Raw genomic sequence first — 24,000 nt, 5'->3', positions numbered from 1 at the left:
GGAATGGGATTAGGTGTTTGCTGGGGATAAAAGCCCTTGTGTAACGGATGCATATGTCTACAGTAGCAAGGGTAATACCGATGTGATAACATTGACGGTAGCGAGAGCCGATCGGTTTACATGTACAATTCAGTTTAGTTTGAATGTCAAGAATACAGTTGATAAGATGTACTGTAAGATTGGCTTTACTCTATAAGTGTAGTTTACCGGTTCTAATTTCCCCTTTGTTGAGGCTGGATATCTGCATTCTCCAGTTTGACTGTATATAACACAAAGAGTTACTAAACTAAAGAGCTTCATCGTAGTAGAATGAGGGACGTACGGTAGAAGAGAGAGAACTAGAACGTCGTACAAACGACTTGCGGCTAAGGTGAGTCACACAGGGGTGAATGAGTCCTGGATATCTCTATTTCCCTGATTCAATATTTGCCTACTGCACTGAAGCTCGAGTGCTGTACTGAAAGTGCAAATGACTGTTGTGATAGTCAGCGCCTTTCCCCACTACTGCGTCGCTCCCCGATAACCTCCCAGAGCACTACGGCTGTAGTCGTCCGACAACCATTGGCAATCCCCGTCCGCTTATCGACAACGCAAACACACGGTGCAGCGACCGTGCCAAAGGCCAAACGGATTCTGTGGGAGCGGAATTTACATACCGATGAGACGCTTTGGAGTTGTGACTAAAGCCTGTCGACTTAAAATAAACAAATTTCTCAACTGTTGTCATTTCCATCCAGCACCTGGACTAAGTCATTTTTGCGATGTGTGCATAACCATATTCCCATAACCACGTTTTCAACCACAAACATTGAGGAGACACTGATCTTCTCACTTCTGCCAAACTGGAGTAACAGCAGCAAGGCCATAGGGAGGGAGGGTGTGGAGCTTACCTCTCCTCCTCTGCATGGTCGCTGTGAAGCTGCTCTTTTCCCTCCTCGCCCTCTGTCTTCTTCTCCTCCTTCTCCTCCTCCCCCTCTTTCCTCTCCTCTTTCTCCTGGCCCAGCTCCTTGGCTTGCTTCTTCAAGGAACGCTCATACTCCTCAATCTTCTCCTTAAGTGCTTTAATTGTAACCTCTGGATGAGAGAGAGAGAGAGGGGGGGGCGGGAGGAGAGAGAGCGAGAGGAGGGGGGGGGATATAAAAAAACAAAACAAAAACAGAGTTAGAGAGTGAGGAAGAGTAAACCAGAACACCTGCATTGGTACCAGGCAAGAAAACCTATTATCCTGTTTCAATCTATATCTCAATATCTATTTCATTGACATGCAGCAGATACCAGATATCTCCTATTACTCTGGCCAGTAGTTCTTCCTCACACAGTCTGAAGCATGAGGAGTCAATAAGTGGGAGTGGGGGGGGAATTCTTGTCAGTGCGAATGTGTGTGCGTCCGTGTGTGTGTGTGTGTGTGTGGCACAGCCTGACACCCACAGCTCGCTAATATCAGATCAGAGTGTAATATGGACAGAGAGCTCTCACTCCCCCCCCCCCCCCCCCACACTTCTTACTCTACCCTTCCCTTTTTTCTCTCTCTCCCCCTCCCTCCCTCCCTCCCTCCCCACCTCCTCCACGGTGATTTAAACTCCAACGTTTCAGGCCTGACACATAATCAATGTGAACGAGTCCCCTCGGAACCCTCTCCCCCCTTAACTGTTAAATTGAACTTTAAACATTTAGGTTGCAGGGGATCAATGGCCCTGGCTGGGGCGGGATGAGAGAGAGAGAGAGAGAGAGGGATGGAGAGGGAGAGAGGGAGAGGGAGAGAGAGAGAGAGAGAGAGAGAGAGACAGAGACACACAGACAGAGAGAGTGGGGGGGGGGATTTCTCCTTCCTCCGCGGCTGAGGTGGAAGATCCGCAGCTTAGCTGGGGCACAGGGGGAAACCAAAGGGGAGGAGAGAGAGGGAAAGGAGCAGTGGAGGGAGGGAGGGGAGAAGAGTGAAAAAAAAAAAGAAAAAAAAGAAAAATCAATGGCAAAATAAAATATTGCCGCTATTGAACTGGGTCAATTAGCTCTTGGTAGGAGGGGAATTCCAAAGACAGGGAGGGCACTCCCCCACCTCCACCCCCTCCCTCCCTCCCTCCTCCTCCTCCTCTTCTTTCCCTGCCTTTCTGAAAAGCAGACAAAAAGCGAGCGAGGCTTTAGAGGGGCCTATACAATGGGACCTCATCTGAAAAGACTGCCCAGGGGCTACGCTCTCATAAAGAGGGGAGAGGAGGAGCAGAGGAGGAGAGCCTATGCCTTTATTAAATGGGATCTATATTTCGAGGTTATGAAAGGGGCTTTGGGCCAACTATGCTTCTCTGCTAGCTCACTAAAACTACATCCTCGGTTCAAAGATATGACTGTAGGTTCTTCACTAACACAGACATCAAACTTTCAAAATAGGTCCCGTACTTCGAAAATACTTGAACTTGAACTTCGCTTTCCGATAAGATCATCGGGGTCCAGGTTTGCAAAAGGGATCTTTTTAAACCCGTTCAAAGCGACTTTTTCCTCAAAGGTGTTGTTTTGTTAAATTGAAAAAAGTTCCAGGTAAAATGGTAGCTGGATTTGGTCGTTCAATCAACCACTCAACGCTGGAGAACAAGACATTTTAAATCTCAAATGGGACCACTTTTATAAAGAAAAAAGGTAAAAAAATAAACAATAAACTAAAAATCTCCCCCTGGGCAGCCCTAGGCACAGTGAAGATACAGTACAGCACTGAAGATCAGATAAGGAAACATCATGATCCATAACTTCTGTTAATAACATGTCAACTTCTCTTTGGCGCAGGTACTGCAGGAGGTTCCGTACCGTGGTTCTTGACCTCTGCGATCTCCTTGGTGTAGCCCTCCAGTGTCTCCCGGAGCTTCTGGTTCTCCGTCTCGATGTCGTGCATCTTCTGGCCCTTCAGCTGCAGCTGCTGAGCAGCCTCCAGGGCCGACACAGGGTCTGGGGAGGAGGGTCAAAGGTCAAACTTACAGACGCTCGGTACAGTAGGTAGAGCATGGTGCTAGCGCCAACGCTAACGTTGTGGGTTCGATTCCCACCGGGACCGCATATATACGCAAAAAAATGATGCGCTTAATGTAAATTGCTCTGGGTTAAAATGTATGGTAAATATATCCATATACTGTATGCACATTACAACAAAGCACTGTGCTGTGTACTGGATTTGTGTCTGCAATTACTGTATGACTGTATCAGGTATGTATACTGTATCAGGATCAATCCATCAGAGGTGTTGTAATTTATGACTCGAAGCAAGATCGTATGCCATATCCTCCAAAAATGTCAACACTCCATTTATCTATCCATCTATCCATCCACCCATCCACCCACCCATCCATCCGCATAATATAGTAGGTCTAATCCAGCTGGCCTAACCCCTAATTCAAGAAGTGTTCAGGGGTTCAGCTACAGCTAGTACTGTTGAAACATCAACCACGAGACCACTTCATCATCACTGCCTTTACGGTAAGAAGCTGCCCAATAGCTAGATAGCACATCTCTGTACCAGCAGCATTACCCCCTTGCCCAGTGTAAAGGTAGGGTGAAGTGGAGTGTTTTCATGTCTCTGTGCCTGGCTGTGACTGGGAATGGCCAGGGTGAGTCACGCGAGGGCTGACTGATGATGAGTCCTGTGTCTGTGTGTGTGTGTGTGTGTGTGTGTGTGTGTGTGTGTGTGTGTGTGTGTGTGTGTGCCAGAGCAGCAGGGCTATGTATAGCTGCCCCCATTCGCACTGCGCCGAGCTGGAGTGCTGAGACAGCGCTACTGCTGTGTACACACACACAAATGCACACACTGACACACACACTGACACACACACACTGACACACACACAGAGTGTGGTCACGTGAACAAGCAGAACAGACAAAGGAAAAGGAGAGAGATGAAGAGAGGAAAAAAGAAGGGGAGAGAGAGAGAGAGAGAGAGAAGGCAAGAGGGGACGAATGAGAAAGCGAGTGGGCACGGCAGAGCGAGGGAGCGAGAGAGAGAGAGGACAGATGGGAAGAAGAAAGGAGCTAGTGAGCATCTGAGACAATCGTCATGACGCTCTGACCTCAGAGGAGCATCAGCAGAGAAACCCAGAGGGAACAAACCTTACATTTACAATATGGAGCCTAAGCCTCATAATATCCATCTATTAGACGTTCAGTCAGGACACTTCCGTTGTTTTAATAAGTTTAATGAAAACGGTAATACATTAAATTTGGCGTAATTGGATGGCTCCGTTCTGATATAGCTCCCCGCCTGCAGTTAAACAACATTAAAAAACAATATTATAAGGATGAGAGCCCATAAACTTTTCAAACCCACCCCGTAGGTAGGTACAAACACAGAGCGAACCTGCAGGTGGATGCTGGGGCGGTGGGTGGGCCTAGTCCCATGAACACGTGATGTGTTTTGCTTTCTTTCATAAGCGGGTTCAGCTGTCCGTCACCTGAAAGTGCCCTGCCTTTAAGCGTAAACTTCATTGAAGCGAGGCAGAAATAAAGCCGTTTCGGATGCAAACGATGTCCAGCCCTGCGATCAGCCCTGCGATCAGCCACTCTCTACCCTGGGGTCCTAATGGAGGTCTGAGTAAGGAGGAGATGCAGGTGGTCACAAAACTAACTAACTATGTGTCGGTAGTGGGTTCTCTCCTTCAAAACACACACACTTCAGAAAGAAAAGTCTATAGCAGGGCCCCGCACACTCAAACGCTCCACCACGTACCTTTAGTCAACAAACTAAGACGACGCTTCGATCATAAAACAGGATCTTCGTCGGGTCTCACCACCATCGTTCTATCTAAGCTACCCAGCGCATACCGACGCTATCGCTAACCCACTTTGGATTCTAGAAGGGGGTCTTCAGAGGGTCAGGGTTAGGGGATGGGATGGAGGGGGGGCTAGTGTGCTAGTGCTAACCCTGGGCCCCCCCACAGCGGGCCCCCTCCCTGTGTGAGCGATGCCAGGCCCCTGCTCATCAGTGCCCAGCATCGACACAGCTAATTGCTGTATGACTAATTATGCCCCAATTCCAGTTGATTTTCTTTAACGAGACAGCTGGGTTAATTATGTAATCATATGATTACATTAGCTCCCCCTGGCCCCCTGAGAGAGAGAGAGGGAAAGAAAAAAAGAGAGAGAGAGAGAGAGAGAGGAGAGCAGAGTTAGATAAAGAAGGGGTGTGGAGAAAGAGAAGGTTAAAGTCAGACATAGAAACAGCAGAGGAGCTAGAGGGAGAGGAGGAGTCTGATCTGGGAGAGATGAAAGACATTATTTTTATACACACACACAAACATACATACTCAAGTGCACACACACACACACACACCCGGATGCACGCACGTACAAACTCTGCCAACAGAATCTGAATCTGATAATCCCTCCCCCCCTACTAAGCTAGTCCCTGAAACAAGAAACAAGGTCCAAGTTATCTCTGAAAACGTCCTTGGAGAGAGAACTGAAAGACATTCTTGGCTCCAAAGCCTTTGAGGACACAACAGCGTTATCAAAGCTCCATTATGTCAACAACGTGGCGTGGTATTTGACACTGCGTCACACACTGCCCTGGCTAATCTACACAGTGGGACCCATGGTAGATTTCTCATGTAGCCTGGGACAACCTGTTCCTCTATTTACCCTTCTCCCAGTTTGATCAGGAAGATTGTCTATTTGATCACTCTTAAAGGGGCAATCTGGGATTGGTACAGTGCCTTGGGAAAATATTCAGACCCCATCACTTTTTCCACATTTTGTTGTGTTATAGACACAATTTAAAATGGATTAAATTAAAAGAATTTGCAATCAATCCACACGCAATACCCTAGAATGACAAAGACACAACACAGGTTTTTAGAAATTTCAGTAAATTTAGCAAAATTGAAATACAGAAATACTTCATGTAAATAAGTATTCAGACCCTTTTCTATGACACAAAAATCTCATCAACAAATCACTCAATTTGAATTGAGCCCATCTTAATGCAAGATAATAGTTCATGTAATTTGGAATTAATATCTTTGTTTTTATAGGGTCTCTGATTTGCATAGGAATCAATTACACACTGTGGATCAGGTTGTCATTACAAACTGAGCAAATAGAGAGGGACAAAACTGCTCAGGAATGCAACCCTGAGGCCTGGGGAGACTTACAAAAATCTACAAAGTTGAATGGTGGAGAGGAAAAAGCACAGTCGATGGAACATCATCTCAGTCTCTCTACAAAATTGGTCTATAACCAAGTGGCCAAAAATAATCCCTTAATGGAAAATAATCTCTCTCATATCCATAATTGTGTTTGCAACAATGAATTCAAATGATACAGCAAAGAAAGTGGCTGGAAATGTGTTTATTTGGTTTTATTACCAAGCACCAGTTTCTGCACCATCTCTTGTGTGACAAATAGTGGTAGCTGCATCAAGTTATTGATATGTTTGTCATCGGCAGGGACTGGGGAGTTTGTCAGGATCAAGAGAAAATTATGACATTTGCTGAGTTGGTAATGACTACGCAGTGTGTAATTGATTCCTATGCAAATCAGACACCCTATAAAAACAAAGATATTAATTCCAAAATTACATGAACTATTATCCTTGCATTAAGATGGACTCAATTCAACTTAGAGTGATTTGTTGATGACATTTTTGCATTTTAGCTAATTTTAAGAGTGTCATAGTGAAGGGTCTGAATACTTATGCACATGAGGTATTTCAATTTACTGAAATTTCAAAAAACGTGTTTCACGTTTCACTGCATTGTTTGTAAACAATGTCATTGAAAAACAAACACTGTATAGCTTCAAAACATCAAAAACTTGCCCCTTTACTGAAAAGTGGTCCTTCATGTTAGATTACCCTGTTCTCTCTCTCTCTGCTTTGAACGACCCCAAATTAAAAAAAGAAAAGAAAAAAAAGCTCTTGTCTGTCCATCCCTGGTAACCAGAGTGTGACAGCAGAGAAGGTCACCATATCATAATATGTTCATTAGTGCAGTCACTTACAGTATTATTAGGCTGTATCTGTATCTGCTCTGTCTACCCCTGTGTGTGTGTGTGTGTGTGTGTGTGTGTGTGTGTGTGTGTGTGTGTGTGTGTCAGTATGCACGCGCAAGTGTGTGCAAATCTCTCTCTGTTCAAACTTCCTTAGGAGCTTGTCTCTTCGGTAGACAGGCTGCAGTGTCACCAGTAGTGTCTGAACTAGTGAGTGTGTTATTGAGTATACAGTGCTGCTTGAAAGTATGTAAACCCCTTGTGCAATTATAGATTTTTTTTTGTTTTTACCATGAAATGTTTATTTAATCAGAAGCAGCCTTTTTTTATATGACATAACAGGTTTATATTTACCAATTCCATATGTCGGTTTAGAGGAAATCATGCATGTAGTAGAAAAACTAAATTATAAAGAAGTTAGTGCAGGTGCAAAAATAAGTAACCAAGTTGCACTGGTTAAATCAAGTAGGTAAGTAGAATCAGGTGGGTAAATGATTCGGTACCAAATGAACCAATCAAAGGAGAGTAAACAGTTTGGGTGGGATAAATAGACATAAGAAACCTGGTCAATTTTGTGTTACCCATACAGGTGAATGCAAAACACACCATGCCGAGAGGGGGAGGACATCAGGAAGAGGGTAGTGAGAGCACATCCGTCTGGGGAAGGCTATAAAATCATCTCAACAGGATTTGAGCTCCATCAGTCCACTGTGAGGCAAATCATTTACAAATGGAGAGCATTTAACATGACAGCAACTCGGCCAAGAAGTGGACCTCCTTCCAAAATATCCCCAAGAGCCACAAGAAAAATAATAAATCAGGTAAAAGCCATGAATTCTGAGGTATACCAGGAGATTCTTGAACAGAACGTCAAGCCATCAGTCAAGGAGCTAAAGCTGGGCTGAAAATGGGTCTTCCAACAAGACAACGACCCAAAGCATTCAAGCAAATCTACTAAAGAATGACTCAGGAGAAAGAAGATTTGTGTTTTGGATTGGCCAAGTCAAAGTTCTGACCTAAATCCAATCGAGATGCTGTGGCAGGACCTCAAGCGGGCAGTTCATGTCAGACACCCCTCAAACCTCACTCAATTGGCTGAGTTCTGTAAGGAGGAGTGGGCAAAAATCCCTCAAAACAGATGTCAGAGACTGATTAGTGGCTATATGAGACGTTTACTCCAAGTTATCGCTGCTAATGGAGGTGCCACAAGCTATTGACTAAAGAGGTTCACATCTTTTTGCACACATGAAATCTGAGTTTTTGTTAAATAAACCACTTTTGTTAAATAAACAATGAAAATATCATATTTTTTTTATTTGTGGCCTTTATTTGGAATGTCTTTATTACAAATTGGGGTTTAGATAAAGATTTTATAAGTTCATTTTAATATGTTATCCAAAAATAATGAACATCCCTGTAGGGTTCACAAACCTTCAAGCAGCACTGTGTGTGTGTGTGTGTGTGTGTGTGTGTGTGTGTGTGTGTGTGTGTGTGTGTGTGTGTGTGTGTGTGTTCCGAGCAGAAGGGACTGCTGGAGCGGTGGTTCTCTGAGGAGCAGTGTGGGAGCAGAGAGAGGGCAGAGTCAGACAGAGTGCCAACTGCATGCAGTAGTAGCATCAGTCCCAGACCAAAGCCAGGGTCCTGCCATATGTTAAAGTTTTACCCCAAATCCATTTTCAGGTGTATTTCTAGTCAATCCACGATGCGTACCGTCTCGAACTATCACCATTACGCGTGCAGCTGCATCATATCTATCGAAAACAGAGGTCTGTGTTTAAAAAGTCTCATACCACGTTAAAATACGTCAGCTGAGTTTTTGCACTCCGACCCTGCTCTACTCCAACCCTGCTCTACTACTCCAGTGATTCCCAGAGAGCAGCAGACGCTAGCTCTAGCACTGTTCAACAGAAGGACCTTGTGTGGGAGGGAGAGGGGAAGAAGGGAGTTGTAGAAATTTACTCCAATGGGCAATTTGGAACATCAGGTTTGAACAGGGCATTCGAAGTGAGATATCTTGACTCAGAGGTCATTTTACAACACCATTTGTTGAGAATGTATCAACTATTGAATAATGAAAACAACAAATCCACAGGATTACAGGGTCACATTCCACTTTCACTGTATGTTGGCCCTGTGTTTGGTTGAGTTTTATCATCAAACTGTCTGGTAAATCTGATCAAAACCTCATGCAGCGATCATGGTCTAAAATTCCCTGAGACTGGATAAGCAGAGCAGACATCCAGGCTGTGTCACAGAGAAGATCACTAGAAGACTGATAGGCAGGTGATGAGTGGAGACATGTTGACTTTGACATTCTATTGAGAGTGGGTTCCAGTTAAGGTGTGTTCTGGAGAACTCAAAAGGGGTGGAGACAGGCTGACAGCAAGGTGTGTGTGATCTCTCTCTCTCTCACACACACACACACCGATGAGATAATCACTGCAGCGGTGATCACATCCTCAGACTTATAGTCGTGGAGACAAGAATGGACAGGCTCCAGATTACCCTGATAAAACACAGACATTCCTAGACTTCTCCCGCACACACAAACGTGCGCACACACACATGCACACACACACTTGGAACACAGGCTGACGTAAGAGAGCCAAGGCAAAGAGGTCTCTAGGTGCTGCTTATCTGTCTTGGCAGGCTTTGTGTGTGTGTGTGTGTGTGTGTGTGTGTGTGTGTTAAAGCAGGGTTGGGATCTCCAAACCACAACAGCAGTAATTTACGCATGTACTAAGTGGTTCCCCAGACAGCCCTGCTCCTACAGGCCTGGCCCAGTGTGTGTGTGTGTGTGTGTGTGTGTCTGTGGGGATCGCTGTGGAGGAAATGTGCTGGAGGCCTCCCAGACTGCTACATACAAATACACGTGATATACACTCCACACACACACAGACACACACACACACACACACAGAAACACAGACACCGACCTCCGTGGTTGATTGTCTGTTTCCACTATTAGTCAGTCTGTCCATCTCCTCCAGTGTATCAGCGAGGTGGAAAAACCACTGGCCAGTTAGTTCTCACTGGACAACACTGGTGTGAACATGGAGTGTGTGTGTGTGTCTGTCAGAATGTTGGAACAATCAACGTGCCATTCTCCCTGATGGCCAAGGGCCTGTTGGATGCATATTGTATCAGGACGTCAGGAGAAGTCATCAGAAGTGTGTGTGTGTGTGTGTGTGTGTGTGTGTGTGTGTGTGTGTGTGTGTGTCAGCGATGGGTGGCTCATAAACATGACGGATGTGTTTACGCTGCCTCGGCTGCTGTGAAAAGGCCTGTGTTAGATCCTCTGCACACACACACGCATGCGTGCACACACACACACACACACACACACACACACAATTAAACCTTACCTGGGACATCGATTAATCTCTTGTACACGTTTAGGAAGGCAGCCTCTGACTCCTTACTCCTTTTACTCACGGCGTCGATCTGAAATGAGACGGTGGTTCAGAGACTGGGTGAGAAGGAGACTTTTCAAAGGCATACACCACATCAAAGACCGTACTGTACATTTCTGCATACGGGGTGCGATCATTTCCGAGGCGTCTGTTTCATGACATTATCTTCTCTGTACCATCGCCTCACATTCTTCTTTGTAGAGCCGATCATCTCGTACGGACACATTCCGACTCATTTCCACGACAACGACGCAGAGTCAATTTGCATTGAGATCAACTCTTGATTGAGAAAAGCAGCGACTGAATGTTGCTGCTGGTGATTTTAAATGTTGACGTTATTTGGGGATTAAAATACAAAATACAGCGAAAATGCGTTTGATCCCAGAGAATAGCACATGAAAGCATGACTTGAAAACACTTAATTGATATTTCTTATTTCTGTGGTCCTTGATGGTGTCTATCCAAGCAGAGTCCCCTGATGCCAGCTTTCCAACTCACTTAACAATAACCTGGTGCAAGAGATTGAGAAGTTCTCACTCCCAGCCATTTCATTTCATTATGAAAAATGAATGTCTACATGCCTAAATGCATTGAGTTGCTGCCAGACAGTTGCTGCCAAACAGACGCCTCGGAAATGATCGCACCCCGTATGTGGGGGTGGTCCAGGGGTCTAGCACCACGGCCTGCAGTTCACACGTATGCCCATGTTGGTATGGGATTGAATCTGGCCCATGCCCTGCTGACATACCCTCTCCCCTCCTTACTTATATAAGAGTGGGACTACCACACTCCAAAAAATAACCTTAAAAAAATAAATTATATATATATATATATATATAAAACATATATATAAAAACATAATTTTTAATATATATATATATATATATAAAACGCAAATACCTAATCAGCCAATCACATGGCAGCAACTCAATGCATTTAGGCATGTAGACATGGTCAAGACGACCTGCTGAAGTTCAAACCGAGCATCAGAATGGGGAAGAAAGGTGATTTAAGTGACATTGAACGTGGCATGGTTGTTGGTGCCAGACGGGCTGGTCTGAGTATTTCAGAAACTGCTGATCTACTGGGATTTTCACGCACAACCATCTGTAGGTTTACAGAGAATGGTCAGAAAAAGAGAAAATATCCAGTGAGCAGCAGTTCTCTGGGCGAAAATGCCTTGTTGATGCCAGAGGTCAGAGGAGAATGGCCAGACTAGTTTGAAATGATAGAAAGGCAACAGTAACTCAAATAACCACTCTAGACCAGAAGACCATCTCTGAACGCACAACATGTCGAACCTTGAAGCAAATGGGTTACAAAAGGGGGTCCAACCCAGTACTAGCAAGGTGTACCTAATAAAGTGGCCGGTGAGTGTGTATATATATGTACACACATACACACACACACGGTATAAGACTGTGGCTATGCCATGGGCACTGGGCAGATACAGCTCTCCTACAGTTGGGAAGCACCAAAGCAATGAGTCACGGTGGGGGGGGGGTTGTGGGGAGGACAAGAGGATTCAAGTACCTCAAATGGATTCAAGTACCTCAAATGAAAGCGGGAGTGAAGCAGTCACGGTAAGGAGGAGGGGATTTGTTGTGGAATTCCGTGGAATGACTGATTTGTTTGGAATTGGTATCAATATCAGCGTAAAGAAACGCAGAAGCAACAAAACACAAAGTCAACTGTCGCCGGCGGTGCCTTTGTCACACGGCTTTGTCCTTCATATGACCAACAAGCATATCACCGAACAAAACGGTACGGCTTGTTCACAAAAAACAAATTGCAACACGACTGTCCAGAGCAAGCATGGCAGCTGTCAACGGAGCGGCCAGTAGAACGTACACCACCACGTATGTGTTTTTCGGCAGATTGTGGCTCAACAACTACGGATTAAAGGAAGCGTATCTCTGGAGCTTCCAACATAATCAAACAACGCACCGTCATTCCTTACCCTGTTTCTTCCTTGACCCTTGGAGAAGCAGGGAGGTCATGTACAGGTCAGCGATTACTGTGTCCCTAAACCCTCGCTTGCCAATATCACTGGCCCGTTAATAGCTGGGGCCAGGGGAAAAGGTTTTAACACAAAACCTCTTTAACTAGCATGGCGGATGGTGATACACCATCTTTGTGTCATATGACACAAATAAGGCATCGGCTCTCACACCATCATAATCCTCTGCTTTGATGTGTTTTAAAAAAAAAAAAAAAAAAAAAAAAAAAAAAAGCTTTGCTTTAAAGAGGCTATGTTAGCTGTGAGTACTCTAAACACACTCCATCACACACACGCACAAATATACAAATACGCACGCACGCATACACACGGCAAAAGGCTAAAAGCCACAGCTGGGCTCTATAAAGTGGGTGGGATGCGAAGAGAGGAACCGGCTTGCTGCTGTATCACGCTCTGTCAATCTGATCGTTGACGATGGTGTGGTCCGGATCAGAACCGCATCAGAAACCTAAGCTACGTTTTAGAGTTAGTTTAGCTCGCAAAAATAAATAAATAAATAAAAAATAATAATAATAATGGAACGGGGTGAAATACGGTCGTGTAGCTTTGTGGGTCTTCAACACGGCCTAACGTCCTGAATGACTCGGACTCTTCTACTGGGTGTCACTGATTCATCTCTACTGGTAGTGGATGTGGGCGGGCCTCAGAGTGTCAACACCTCCCATTGGCTTATACTGTACGTCTTCAGTCAATGAATGACAGTTCTAACTAACACCCACGGTGGGGTTCAGTGGCTTTATGACCGTAGGCAGTCTTGTGTGTTGGTGTGTGTGTGTGTGTGTGTGTGTGTGTGTGTGTATGTGAGAGTGTATACAGTAACGTGTGAGAGTGTATACAGTAACGTATGTGTGTGCATACAGTATGTGTGTGTGTGTGTGTATACAGTATGTCTGTGTGTGTGTATACAGTATGTGTGTGTGTGTGTCTTTACATCTGTGTGTGTGTCTGCCTCGTGTCTCATGTCTCCTGAGAACCCTGGCAAGGCCTTGCTGACTGTGCGTTCTTCCCCTCCCTTGAGTGTGAGAGCAGCCAGCCAGCCAGCCAGCCAGCCAGCCAGCCAGCCAGCCAGCCAGCGAGGCAGTCCTGGCATCGCCTCTGAACTGGGCCAGCGCCAGCTAAGTGGGTCATCCCTGGGTAGAAGAGCGGAGGGGAGGGGAGGTGTGAGCTACTGGAACTACTAGAACACACGGCTGCTGTCAGTCAACCAACACTTCAATTGGGAGGCTCCAAACAGAGCTTTCATGTCTTGTCTGTGGCTTGTACTGTCTTGTCCACACACACAGGCGCACACACACGCGCGCAGACGCACACACACGCACACTCCTTATTTACATGTTCCTTCCCGACCCATGGGGGGCAGTGTTAGCCAAACCTCACTGGGCTCTAGTACAGTACAAGTCAGCAAGTTACCGAGTACAAAACCGCCCCATTGACTATGGTGTTTACAGACACCAAATAGTACCTTTAAAATAAAAACACACACAGTCTCAGGACTCTTTCTGCCAGACTCCGCGAAAGAGGTTTGATTTATGAACCGAGGCAGCCAGTTGCCACTGCGAGTAGCCAGTGCGCGCGAGTCACTCTTTTCGCTCCTATGGGAGAGAGAGAAATTAAACATTTTCAGATGGGCTTTTGCTGGAAAACATCTGGATCAAACTAAACAGGGCCAAGTTTCCTCCCTCTCCCTCTCCCCCTCCCCCTCTCCCGAAGATGGAGCAATTAAGGTTCCCAGCTTACTGGGCAAAAGGATCTGCCAGACATATTGTCAACTTTTTTTCAATGGCGCTCCTCGGCTGTGTGTTTCCACTGAAAGTGGTGAACTGGCCAGGGCAATGATGGAGGGATGAAGAAGTAGAAAGAGAGGGGAAGGAGGGAGAAAGGGATGGCAGCAGGGTTTTAGGCTACCCCCCTACTGTACTGGGTGTGTGTGGGTGTGTGTCGGAGGCCCTGCGTGTCTTTGAAGCCACGGCTCAGTGCAGATTATCTCTCTCTCTCTCTCTCTCTCTCTCTCTCTCTCTCTCTCTCTCTCTCTCTCTCTCTCTCTCTCTCTCTCTCCTCTCTCTCTCTCTCTCTCTCTCTCTCTCTCTCTCTCTCTCTCTCTCTCTCTCTCTCTCTCTCTCTCTCTCTCTCTCTCTCTCTCTCTCTCTCTCTCTCTCTCTCTCTCTCAAACTGCAGCCCCATGCACAATCTGACCGAGGAGGGCATCTGGCAGCAGCAGCAGCAACGCGTGCCCCCCCCCCCCCCCCCCCCCACACACACACACACACACACACACACACACACACACACACACACACACACACACACACACACACACACACACACACACACACACACACACACACACAAAGCTAAGGATGCCTACTGCCTTATGCTAGCCACCTTTCACTTGCTAGCTGTACTCTAAAGCAAGTGCAAGGTCTTGGTGAGTGCATGTGTGTGTGTGCGTGAAAGGGCGAGATTTGGGCTGACGCCACAGCTGACCAGCTCACAGGTATACAGTACCATGGCACCCCCCCCTTAAAGAACCATCTGGACCCTTCAGAGGTGCTGGAACACTTAAAAATAGCCGGGCGGTTGCTAGCCTCATGACGCTGGTGGGAGGCTGGAGGGATGAAACACGAGGACGCTTTGGCTCTGGCTGTCTTAGGGGGCCGGGAGACACCTCTCTGTCTGTGACCTCGGCCGACCCGGTAATTGCAGAGCAGGTTTTTAAGCTGTAGATAACTGATACGGAGTGGTGCGTGTGTACGTGTGTGCGTGTGTGTGTGTGCGCTGTAGGCCTACAGTATGTGTGTGTTGAAGAGAGTAAGTGCATGCGTATGAGAGACTATACGATTGTCCGTGAGTGCATGAAAGACTGTGTGTATGTGTGTATGTGTGTGTGTGTGTTTTCTTTTTGGGCAGGGTAGGAAGGATTAATGGCTTTGCAGCTTTCTTTTAAGCAGGGAATTATAGTCTGAGAGGACGGAGGACTTAAAACCATCCTATAGACTTCCCATGGAACGAGGAACCAGTTACAGAGAGAGCTGTGTGTGTGTGTGTGTGTGTGTGTGTGTGTGTGTGTGTGTGTGTGTGTGTGTTGTCAGGGAGGATACTGAAAGTAGTAAAGTGTAAACTGATATCGTACAAACAGTAACAATGCTACCCTATAAAGCTTTCAGGCAACCGAGCAAAATGTCTGCCGTTACCGATATTGACGAGGGTCACAATTCATCGTAAACTCCTCCATTACTTTGTCTGGAAGTATACCGGTACTGTATAGAGTATAGTTTTATACCTGTACGACTCTCTCCAGAACACCCCTCATCTCTGTACCCCGTACATTACAGACATTAGCAATGGATAAGCGAGGGACGCGGGGCAGCGGGCAAGCGGAGCGCCAGGCGGTGATGGCCTGTGATGGCTGACACATCGCTCCTCTGGGGCAAAGCGGGCGTCGGCTGGCATCAGCATCAGTGTCACAGGGAGATCACAGACAGCGGGCACCACCCTGTGCCATCATCACAGTCAACCTCCCCTGTGTGTGTGTGTGTGTGTGGGTGGATATGTGTGTGTGAGAGAGAGAGAGTGTGAGAGAGTGTGTGTGTGTGTGTGTAGGTGAGATGCTGCACTTATAAGACACAGAGGAGAGGTAAGAGAGAGTGGGTGGAGGAAGAGATGGGAATCTTGCTTTACACACACACATACACGCGGGATGTAATGGTTCACCAAGTCCACGGTTTGGTTCAGCCTCAGTTCAACAGGGGAAAAAAACTAACAAAAAAAACAAAAAAAAACGGGAAAAACGACATCATTACATGAAGCAGTACAGTATATCAGTGGGCCTGTCTGACTCTCACACAGGGCTGGAGTTTGGAGTTTTTATTTCCAACTCCTGTGTAGGGCCCTAAAAAATATTTCCCCAATTTCAAATGTATTCCATTTCTTCAAACAATTTTTTTTTACTTGGAATCATTAAAAGATGACAAAAATGTATATTCATTTTTTTTTTTGGGTGCTTCAAGAATAATAGATAAAACTTCTACAAATGAGTCATTTACTACTAACCTTCAGTGCACATCAACATTTGCAGTGCACATCTGTGAAGAAGAATATATTGATAAAGAAAACACGCAACATAGGCTCCGGCTGGTGAACTGAGACACAAGTCATTCCCATAGCTTTTTTTTTTCGACCAGACTGCGTAATCTTTGTGTAACGCGCATGCAACAAACGTGGCGTTGTAAATCGGCCCAACCAGACTCTGAGCGCAAGTGACAGACAACGTTTTTCTCCGGTTTTGTACAGCAGGTGTACACGTGGAATCTTGTGTCTTGTTTGATTCACAAACGTGTTCACGGTAGTAATTCAGTCATGTGCTTTGCGGTGAATGCTGAATTACGCTTTGAAAAGCTATTTATACGGAAATAAGACCATCTACATTGATGCTAACGTTTGCTAAGTGGCTACACATATTCTAAATGATTTTGTCTCCTGCGTATGGGGCGCTGTAGATCACGCTGCTTGTCAAGCCCATGTTCCATGGTGTTTGTGACAACAACTGTATGATATCATGTACGTTGCAATTAGCCTACAGCACTAGGACATTATGGAATTCATTGTATGCAAACAGAGTTCCACTATACACACACACTAGCGGAGAAGGAGAGGTTGTGCGTGTGTGTGTGTGTGTGTGTGTGTGTGTGTGTGTCGGTGAGTTGAACTAATCCCGTCGCTGTTCAAGCTGCCAACTTGACTTTCACAGTCTTCTCCCTGGGCTCTGCATGCCCTTACACACAAGACAGCCGTCCAAAATTACTCTGCAATTATGCAAAATGGGTAGTGACTTCCGCATGTGTACCACTCCTATGCCACTTATATGTGTCTGCACAGCCATCCTGTCTCCTCAAGGTCTTTCTGAAACAGTCGCTGCCCGAGTTGGCACAGTAGAGTCTGAATATGTCACACCGATTCTGTGTGTGTGTGTGTGTAAGTGTGTGTCTTCAAATAAAAAATCAAAGATCCAGGGGGCTCTCTGACTAGGGGGTCCTCAGAGGCTGTGGTGACAGTGTGGGCAGAGTATGTGTGTGCGTTTATGTGTGAGTGTGTCTGTGTTTATGTGTGTGTGTGTGTGTGCCACGTACAGAAAGCTAACGTGGCATAGGGGTGATATACTGTACAGTAGCAGACATACATCCCCCTGCTTCCCCAAGAGGGGGTGCCGTTGAGCTCCCCCCCCCCCCCCCCCCACCCCCATCCCATTCCCCCCCCCCCATGCCGTGGTGTGTCCACATGGGCCTCTGGGCGCCGCGTGCTGAGCTCTGCTCCCCATTGTGTTCTCATTTCCTGACAGGAAAAGAAGCGCTCCCTCGCTCGCTTCACAAATAAAAAAATATGAAAGAAAGAAAATATGAAAGAAAAAAAAAGAAAGAAGAAGAAGAGCAGAAACAGCCCCGACGGATCTGCCTTAGCTTGGCCCCTTTCCTGCCCCCCTCCACCACCCCCCACCCCCCACCACCACCACCCCCCCCTCCAGGAACTTGTGGAGTGTCTCAGTTGTTCTAATGCAGCTCACGTCACGCTCCTCTCTGCTTCTCTGTGTGTGTGTACACTGTTAGAGGGAACAGCAGGAGCAACAAAGCAAAAAAAGAATAAAAAAGAGTGACTTCTTTCCCCTACGGACAGAGCTGAAATGCTTGTGGGATCGTATTCGGTGTCTCACAATCTGCTACTGTGAATCACACAAACACACTCCATTTTGTTGTTTGTTTAGTGCCCTCTATTGAAACAGCCGTCCCCCCCCCCCCCCCTCCGCCCGTCCCCCCATTCCTTTTCACACGAGAGGCAGTCTCGGGCACGAATACCAGAAATGAAATACCACCGTTATCTCTCACCAGCTGATGCTCGGGGAAAAAGCGCGGAGAACGGCCAAATTCCGAGGGACTGGCGAGTTGGGATTCTTCTGAAGGTCAGAGACTTCTCCTTCTCCACGTCACATTTTTTTTAATGTTTTTTTTTTATTCCCGAGCCGGAATGAAACGGGACGGCGCTGTCTGGAATCTCAAGCCGCTGCCTGCGAGCTAGCCTGTAGTGACGACCGGTGTGTGTGTGTGTGTGTGTGTGTGTGTGGGGGGGGGGGGGGGGGGTATTTTTAAACCTGTGTGATCACCTGGGGTGATTTAAACAAGGGCGATTACCCCCGTCAATAACGGGCTCGGGAGGGGAGGGGAGGGGGGGGTGCAGGACCGCAATGAAGGCTAATGGGCCAGAGAGGGTCTGCGGTTCCACCTTGAGAGAAGAAGGCAGTCGCTCTCCAGACTCTTCAACGTCATCAAACTTACAGAGAGATGCTTCTCTCTCTCTCTCTCTCTCTCTCTCTCTTGAATTATAAAAGAAGTGCTTTTAGCCTCCTAAGCAGCCTCTTCAGTGAGAGGCGTTGGCGATGGCCATTTTAAGATGCGTTTAGGTGACAGACATTTGCTTTTTCTTGAAAAAAAAAAAAAAGGAACCGTTCTTTTTTCTTTCTAAACCCTTCTTTTATTAAATCCCATCTGCAGTTTGTTTCTTATTGGGGATTTCCTGTCTCGGGGGGCTATATATAGTGGTCTATAGCACGCCAGCGCTGGCTGATAACAGCCGCTGACCAATTACTGAGTCATGGCACGGCATGCTGTAGCGTTGGGGAGTTTTATTTAGCTGCCATTCAGGAGGGGAGCCAAATTCTTGGGCCTCTTAGTGAGAGAGTGGGCTTTGTTTTAGGGTATCCAGAGCACTTAACCAAATAACATTTAAGAGCCACAGAAATAGGAATATAATTAAGTGCTGGTGACTAATTACGACTGGGGGGATATTACGTCCCGATCGAGACCCCCGGATGTACCGTTAAGGAAGACAATGGTGCTCACAGAAAGCGTCGCGGGGCTGTTGAGACACTAATGCTCAGTGCATTCAGTGGATTAATTTAATAATTCTGCATATTTGGAGAGGGATGTATTGTAACACAAATAGGGAGTAAAACAAACAGGCCGTTTGAAGCGAGTCCGGTGAATCGTAGAGCAGGAAAGTAAGACGGGAGACAGTATTCCCTGAGGAGCGATTCCCCATGGGGCCTTGCTCAGGGACGTCTCTAGACCCATCATCAGCGTGACCATCGTCATGGACACGAGCCATATATATATATATATATACACAGCACACATAGTTCCATACTTCATCAAATACACGCTCCTCCTGTTTACTGAAGAGGAAAAAGTCACAGCAAAAAAAAATGTATTTTTTTTCGAGTCATGAATTAGTGAGAGAGAGGCTCTCAAAGACATGCTCCCAAATTAAAAATGCAATCTGACAGAAAGCGGTAAAACATTACAAGCCTCCATCATCATCGACGAATGAAATATGCAGAGAGCAAAACAGTGGACAAATGTGCAGACAAGCCACGCTTATTATGCATCTGTCTCTTCGAGTGGTTGACGAGGTTTTATGGATGCCGTTCCATCAGACATCGCTGCCTGTCAGGAATTAACGTCCCTGAGGAAAACATAAACAGTGACATGTCCGTCCGTCCGTCACTGCATGTAAAACCGCCACTCCCCCTTTTCTAGTCAACTCAATACAGACGCTTCTATTGATTCACAGAATTTGAAAAAAATCGGATTTCTCAAATGGTTATGGAATTGAAAAGAGGATTTGACCCCACACTTTGTGGATATTCCCCCAGAAAGCAGGTAGGCTCAGCGAGTCGTAGGTGGCAGTCACAGTGCTGGAGTTAGACACTGTTTAATAGATGCTCTCCATACAGCCTTCACATCACTAAGCCCCTTATTTACTGCAGGAGTGGCACTCGAGGAGGAGGAATTAGGAGCTGGCGCCAGAAACACAGTTCTCACCCCCCCCCCCCCCTCATCCTCTCCTCCTGCCTGAAGTATCACAGCTCACATTATTATCATCCAAGTCCCCTAAATCAACGCTGAAATGACCATGCTTTCCTGAGCGCCGTGATGCGGGCGCTCTCAGGACTACAGACGTTAACTGGGCTGAGGGCGCTGTTCGCCCCCCCCCCAGCTGACCAGGCCTGTCAGCCTGCATTGTTCAGGGTCAAGAGATTTTAAAGCCACGGCGCGGGCATTGTGGGCATTGCGTGCCCCCTGCGTGCCCCCCACCCCCACCCCCACCATCCCTCCAGTCTAGGGGGGTTAAAGCGTCATTGCCATCAGCCGCCTGCCCACCTCCCCCCCCCCACTGCATCCACCCACCAACCACCCCCTGGTCTGAACTGGCTCATTGACTCTCATCTACACCCCCACTCTGCAGCAATGACACCAACAATATCACACAGAGAGAGAGAGAGAGAGAGAGAGAGAGGGAGAGAGGGGGGGGGGGGAGGCGGGAAAAGTCGGATACAATAGGCAACATGTTTCTCCCCCAGTATTCAAGGAGAAATTATTCAGGAGCCTATTGCATTCATTTTTTTGAATATATATATACATCTCAAGAGAGGCTTTGCATCATGATGGGGGGGGGGGGGGGGGGGTATGAAACAGAGAGAGGCATGTCTGTGTGGAGTTTTAAGACTGCAGCTCTGATCAGGAGCAGTTTGGCTGGGATCTTTTAAGGGGATGCAATTTAAACATGACTGGGAGCTACAGAGAGCTCATAAAAGACACAAATAATGGAGTCCCCTGGCGAGAGCTCTCCACTGGGGAAGGGGAAAGCTCCTCCAGCAGCAGTGGGACAGCAGGCAGGCAGCCACAGACAGATAGACAGTCAGGCAGCCAGCCAGCCAGCCAGCCAGCCAGCCAGCCACAAACAGCCAGCCAGCCAGCCAGCCAGCGATAACCTGCCAGCCACAGCCAGCCAGCCAGCCAGCCAGCCAGCCAGCCAGCCAGCCAGCCAGCCAGCGACAGCCACAGCCAGCCAACCAGCCTGCCACAGACAGCACATGTCAGGGTTTATGGGGTGTGCATCAAGGGGCCAACTCTACACAAGCAAAATGGCCGCCGTCCCTCACAACATACATGTCATATACAGAACATAGTACATATGTATCCTGAGTATTTTAGTTTGAAATTGCACTCACCTCTGCTTGGAAGCCCTTTAGCAACGGAGCTACCTGCTTTCGCAGATCCTGCAACACAAAAGAGAGGAAATGATTAGAATCTCCTCACAAAGCTACCTTGTAAGAGAGCGTTTGTTGTCCACCAGACAAAAAAAGCAACGATTCCAATATTCTCATACAGTGAAAGAACAGCCACCTCTTTTCACCTGGGTTGTATAGCGTTTAACACCTTGGCCCGTATCCCCACAGAAGTGAGGAGAAAGCTGTCTAACAAAACTAACCGTATGTTTAGTTTACAAAGCCAGGGCCACATTTTCACTTCATTCTCCGCGAGGCAAAAAAAAAACCCTGCTGTCAACTGTGATGGATGGGGCCGAGTGGGGTAGCCTTTTGTTCCCAGATGCGTAGCATAGAAACACAGTTAAACATATGAAAATGGGGATCCTGATTTGTCCAAAATATCCCTGAGGGAAGGTTTGTACTCTGAGAAAGAAAAAAAAAACAACAAGAGTATATCACCTTGTGCTACCCTTGAATGAGAGCAGAGAGGATGCTCTGTGCTTCAAGGAAAAGCGTGCAGGCAGGCAAGCAGCATACATGTATTTGCATCTTTCTCTGTCTCTCTCTCTCTCTCTCTGTCTCTCTCTCTCTGCTGGACGCGTTCTGCATGACTCAGTTGTTTCTCGTTAAAATTATCAATCATGCAAAAACATAGGAAAAAAGTAGCGATTTCTACATGCAAATGTGGACTCTGTTCATTAATTCACTTCTAAAAGCACTGTTAGGCCTTGAAAAAGAAATTGGCCAACTTCAACAAGCCTGGGCTATTTCAGTAGCATTACGTGCCGCAAAGCTTGTGAGAAACTGAACCAAAAGAAACTGGGTTGAGTCTCCGATCTGCGGTCGTCTGCGGCCGATTAAAATAAAAAACTAATTCGGAATGAAGTCACAGAAAATAAAACAGAGAATATAGCCTAGGAGCTCTCCAATCAAAACAAACCGCTTCGTTGTTCGAACCCTCACGTCCCCCCCACCCCCTCCCACTCTCCCACCCCTCCCCTCCCCAATGATGAATCTCATCTTACGCAACCGTGCAGTGGAGCGATTGCGACGCCTTGCCATTAAAGCAGATCTGATTATGGCCAATTTCAATGCGCCTTTTCATTTGAACAGAGCGAGCGTGTTTGATCATAAAATGAAATTAAATACGCTCCTGAATAAATCTCAGCTGGGCACAAAAAGGCCTTTACATGAGGCCTCCCTATAGGAATGCACAGCATGCTCCGACACAGAACTGGCCACTGTAACCCAGTTAAGGCAGCAACCACACACACACACACACACATACACACACACACACACACACACACACACACACACACACACACACCTAAATGACGCGCACATGAGACAAGTGGGCATTTTTAGACACAGTCACGATAGAGCACTATGATGCAGATGCACAACATATTACAGTACATGTGTCTGCTATGCAACTTAACACAGTACAACCTCTATAACTGATAGTATGTGTGTATGTGTGTGTGTGTGTGTGTGTGTGTGTGTGTGTGTGTGTGTGTGTGTGTCTGTCTGTCAGTCACATGGGGAATACAGCAGCACGGAGGGGCCGGTCATGTTGATTAAATGTTGATGAACTTGCAGAGTACTGAGAGGCCGCATCACAACGAGACGGGCCCCACTTTGGACCACTTTCACATGTAATCCAGCACATGTACTCCACATTCCATGCAGTACAATGAGCCACCCTCCCCTGATGGAGTCCCATGGCAGGCTCCCCTCTCTCTTCTCTCTGGGGATCTCTCTAGCAGACACAAGGGTTATCTCTCTAGCAGACACATTCTCTGCTGTCCTGAGCTAGGCTAGGCTAACACATCACAGGCTCATTCTCTGCTGTCCTGAGCTAGGCTAGGCTAACACATCACAGGCTCATTGTCTGCTGTCCTGAGGCTAGGCTAGGCTAGGCTAGGCTAACGTTAGCGCTCAGCTTATCATGGACTTTTTTCCCACTGCTCCCCGGGAGGGAGAGAGCAGCTGGGCCCTGCTGATCTCCCGTCGGCGCTGGGCTACTGTACAGATGACATTTATGTAAGCGGCGCACCAGAGGGGCCACGTGACAAAGAGGAAACATCGCTCAACATCTGGTTTCAACATAACACTCCTGCCCTGGCCAAGAGAACTCCCAAGTCTTTCTGGATTTCGAACAGGGACACGCACACACACGCGCACACACACACGCGCACACACACACACACACACACACACACACACACACACACACACACACACACACACACACACACACACACGCAAGCTCGGCTCTGCGAATTCAATTGCCTCCGAATTTGATATACAGAGAGCCCAACTGCATAAAAATGACCCTACGTTGCTGACGGACGGATAAAGGCTCTCAAAAGCTGTAACCATGTGACCAATAAAACCAGAAGTAGCAGTAAACGCCGGTGTTAAGTCCGGCGTGATTGAGGACACACATGTTTCACAAGGGGGTTCAGAGTGGAGGAAGCAGGACAGTGGGGAAGAAGACATGTGGA

General features: G+C 46.9%; 1 protein-coding gene across 1 annotated transcript in view; it reads right to left on the bottom strand.

Annotated features, from left to right (window-relative positions):
- The window catches only part of cux1a (cut-like homeobox 1a), a 153,463-nt gene that overhangs the window by 67,072 nt on the left and 62,391 nt on the right, over positions 1-24,000 (bottom strand). The window contains exons 3-6 of the mRNA XM_083693742.1: positions 21,452-21,499; positions 10,326-10,404; positions 2,797-2,934; positions 891-1,074 (exon numbers count right to left, since the gene is read on the bottom strand). Coding sequence (XP_083549868.1) covers positions 891-1,074; positions 2,797-2,934; positions 10,326-10,404; positions 21,452-21,499 — 449 coding nt within the window. The remainder of the gene's footprint in view (positions 1-890; positions 1,075-2,796; positions 2,935-10,325; positions 10,405-21,451; positions 21,500-24,000) is intronic.

The sequence above is a fragment of the Argentina silus genome (genome assembly GCF_951799395.1).
Source record: "Argentina silus genome assembly, chromosome: 2".
Taxonomy (NCBI): domain Eukaryota; kingdom Metazoa; phylum Chordata; class Actinopteri; order Argentiniformes; family Argentinidae; genus Argentina; species Argentina silus.
Note: the sequence above shows the minus strand (reverse complement) of the source record. Positions and strands in the feature narration are given on the sequence as shown.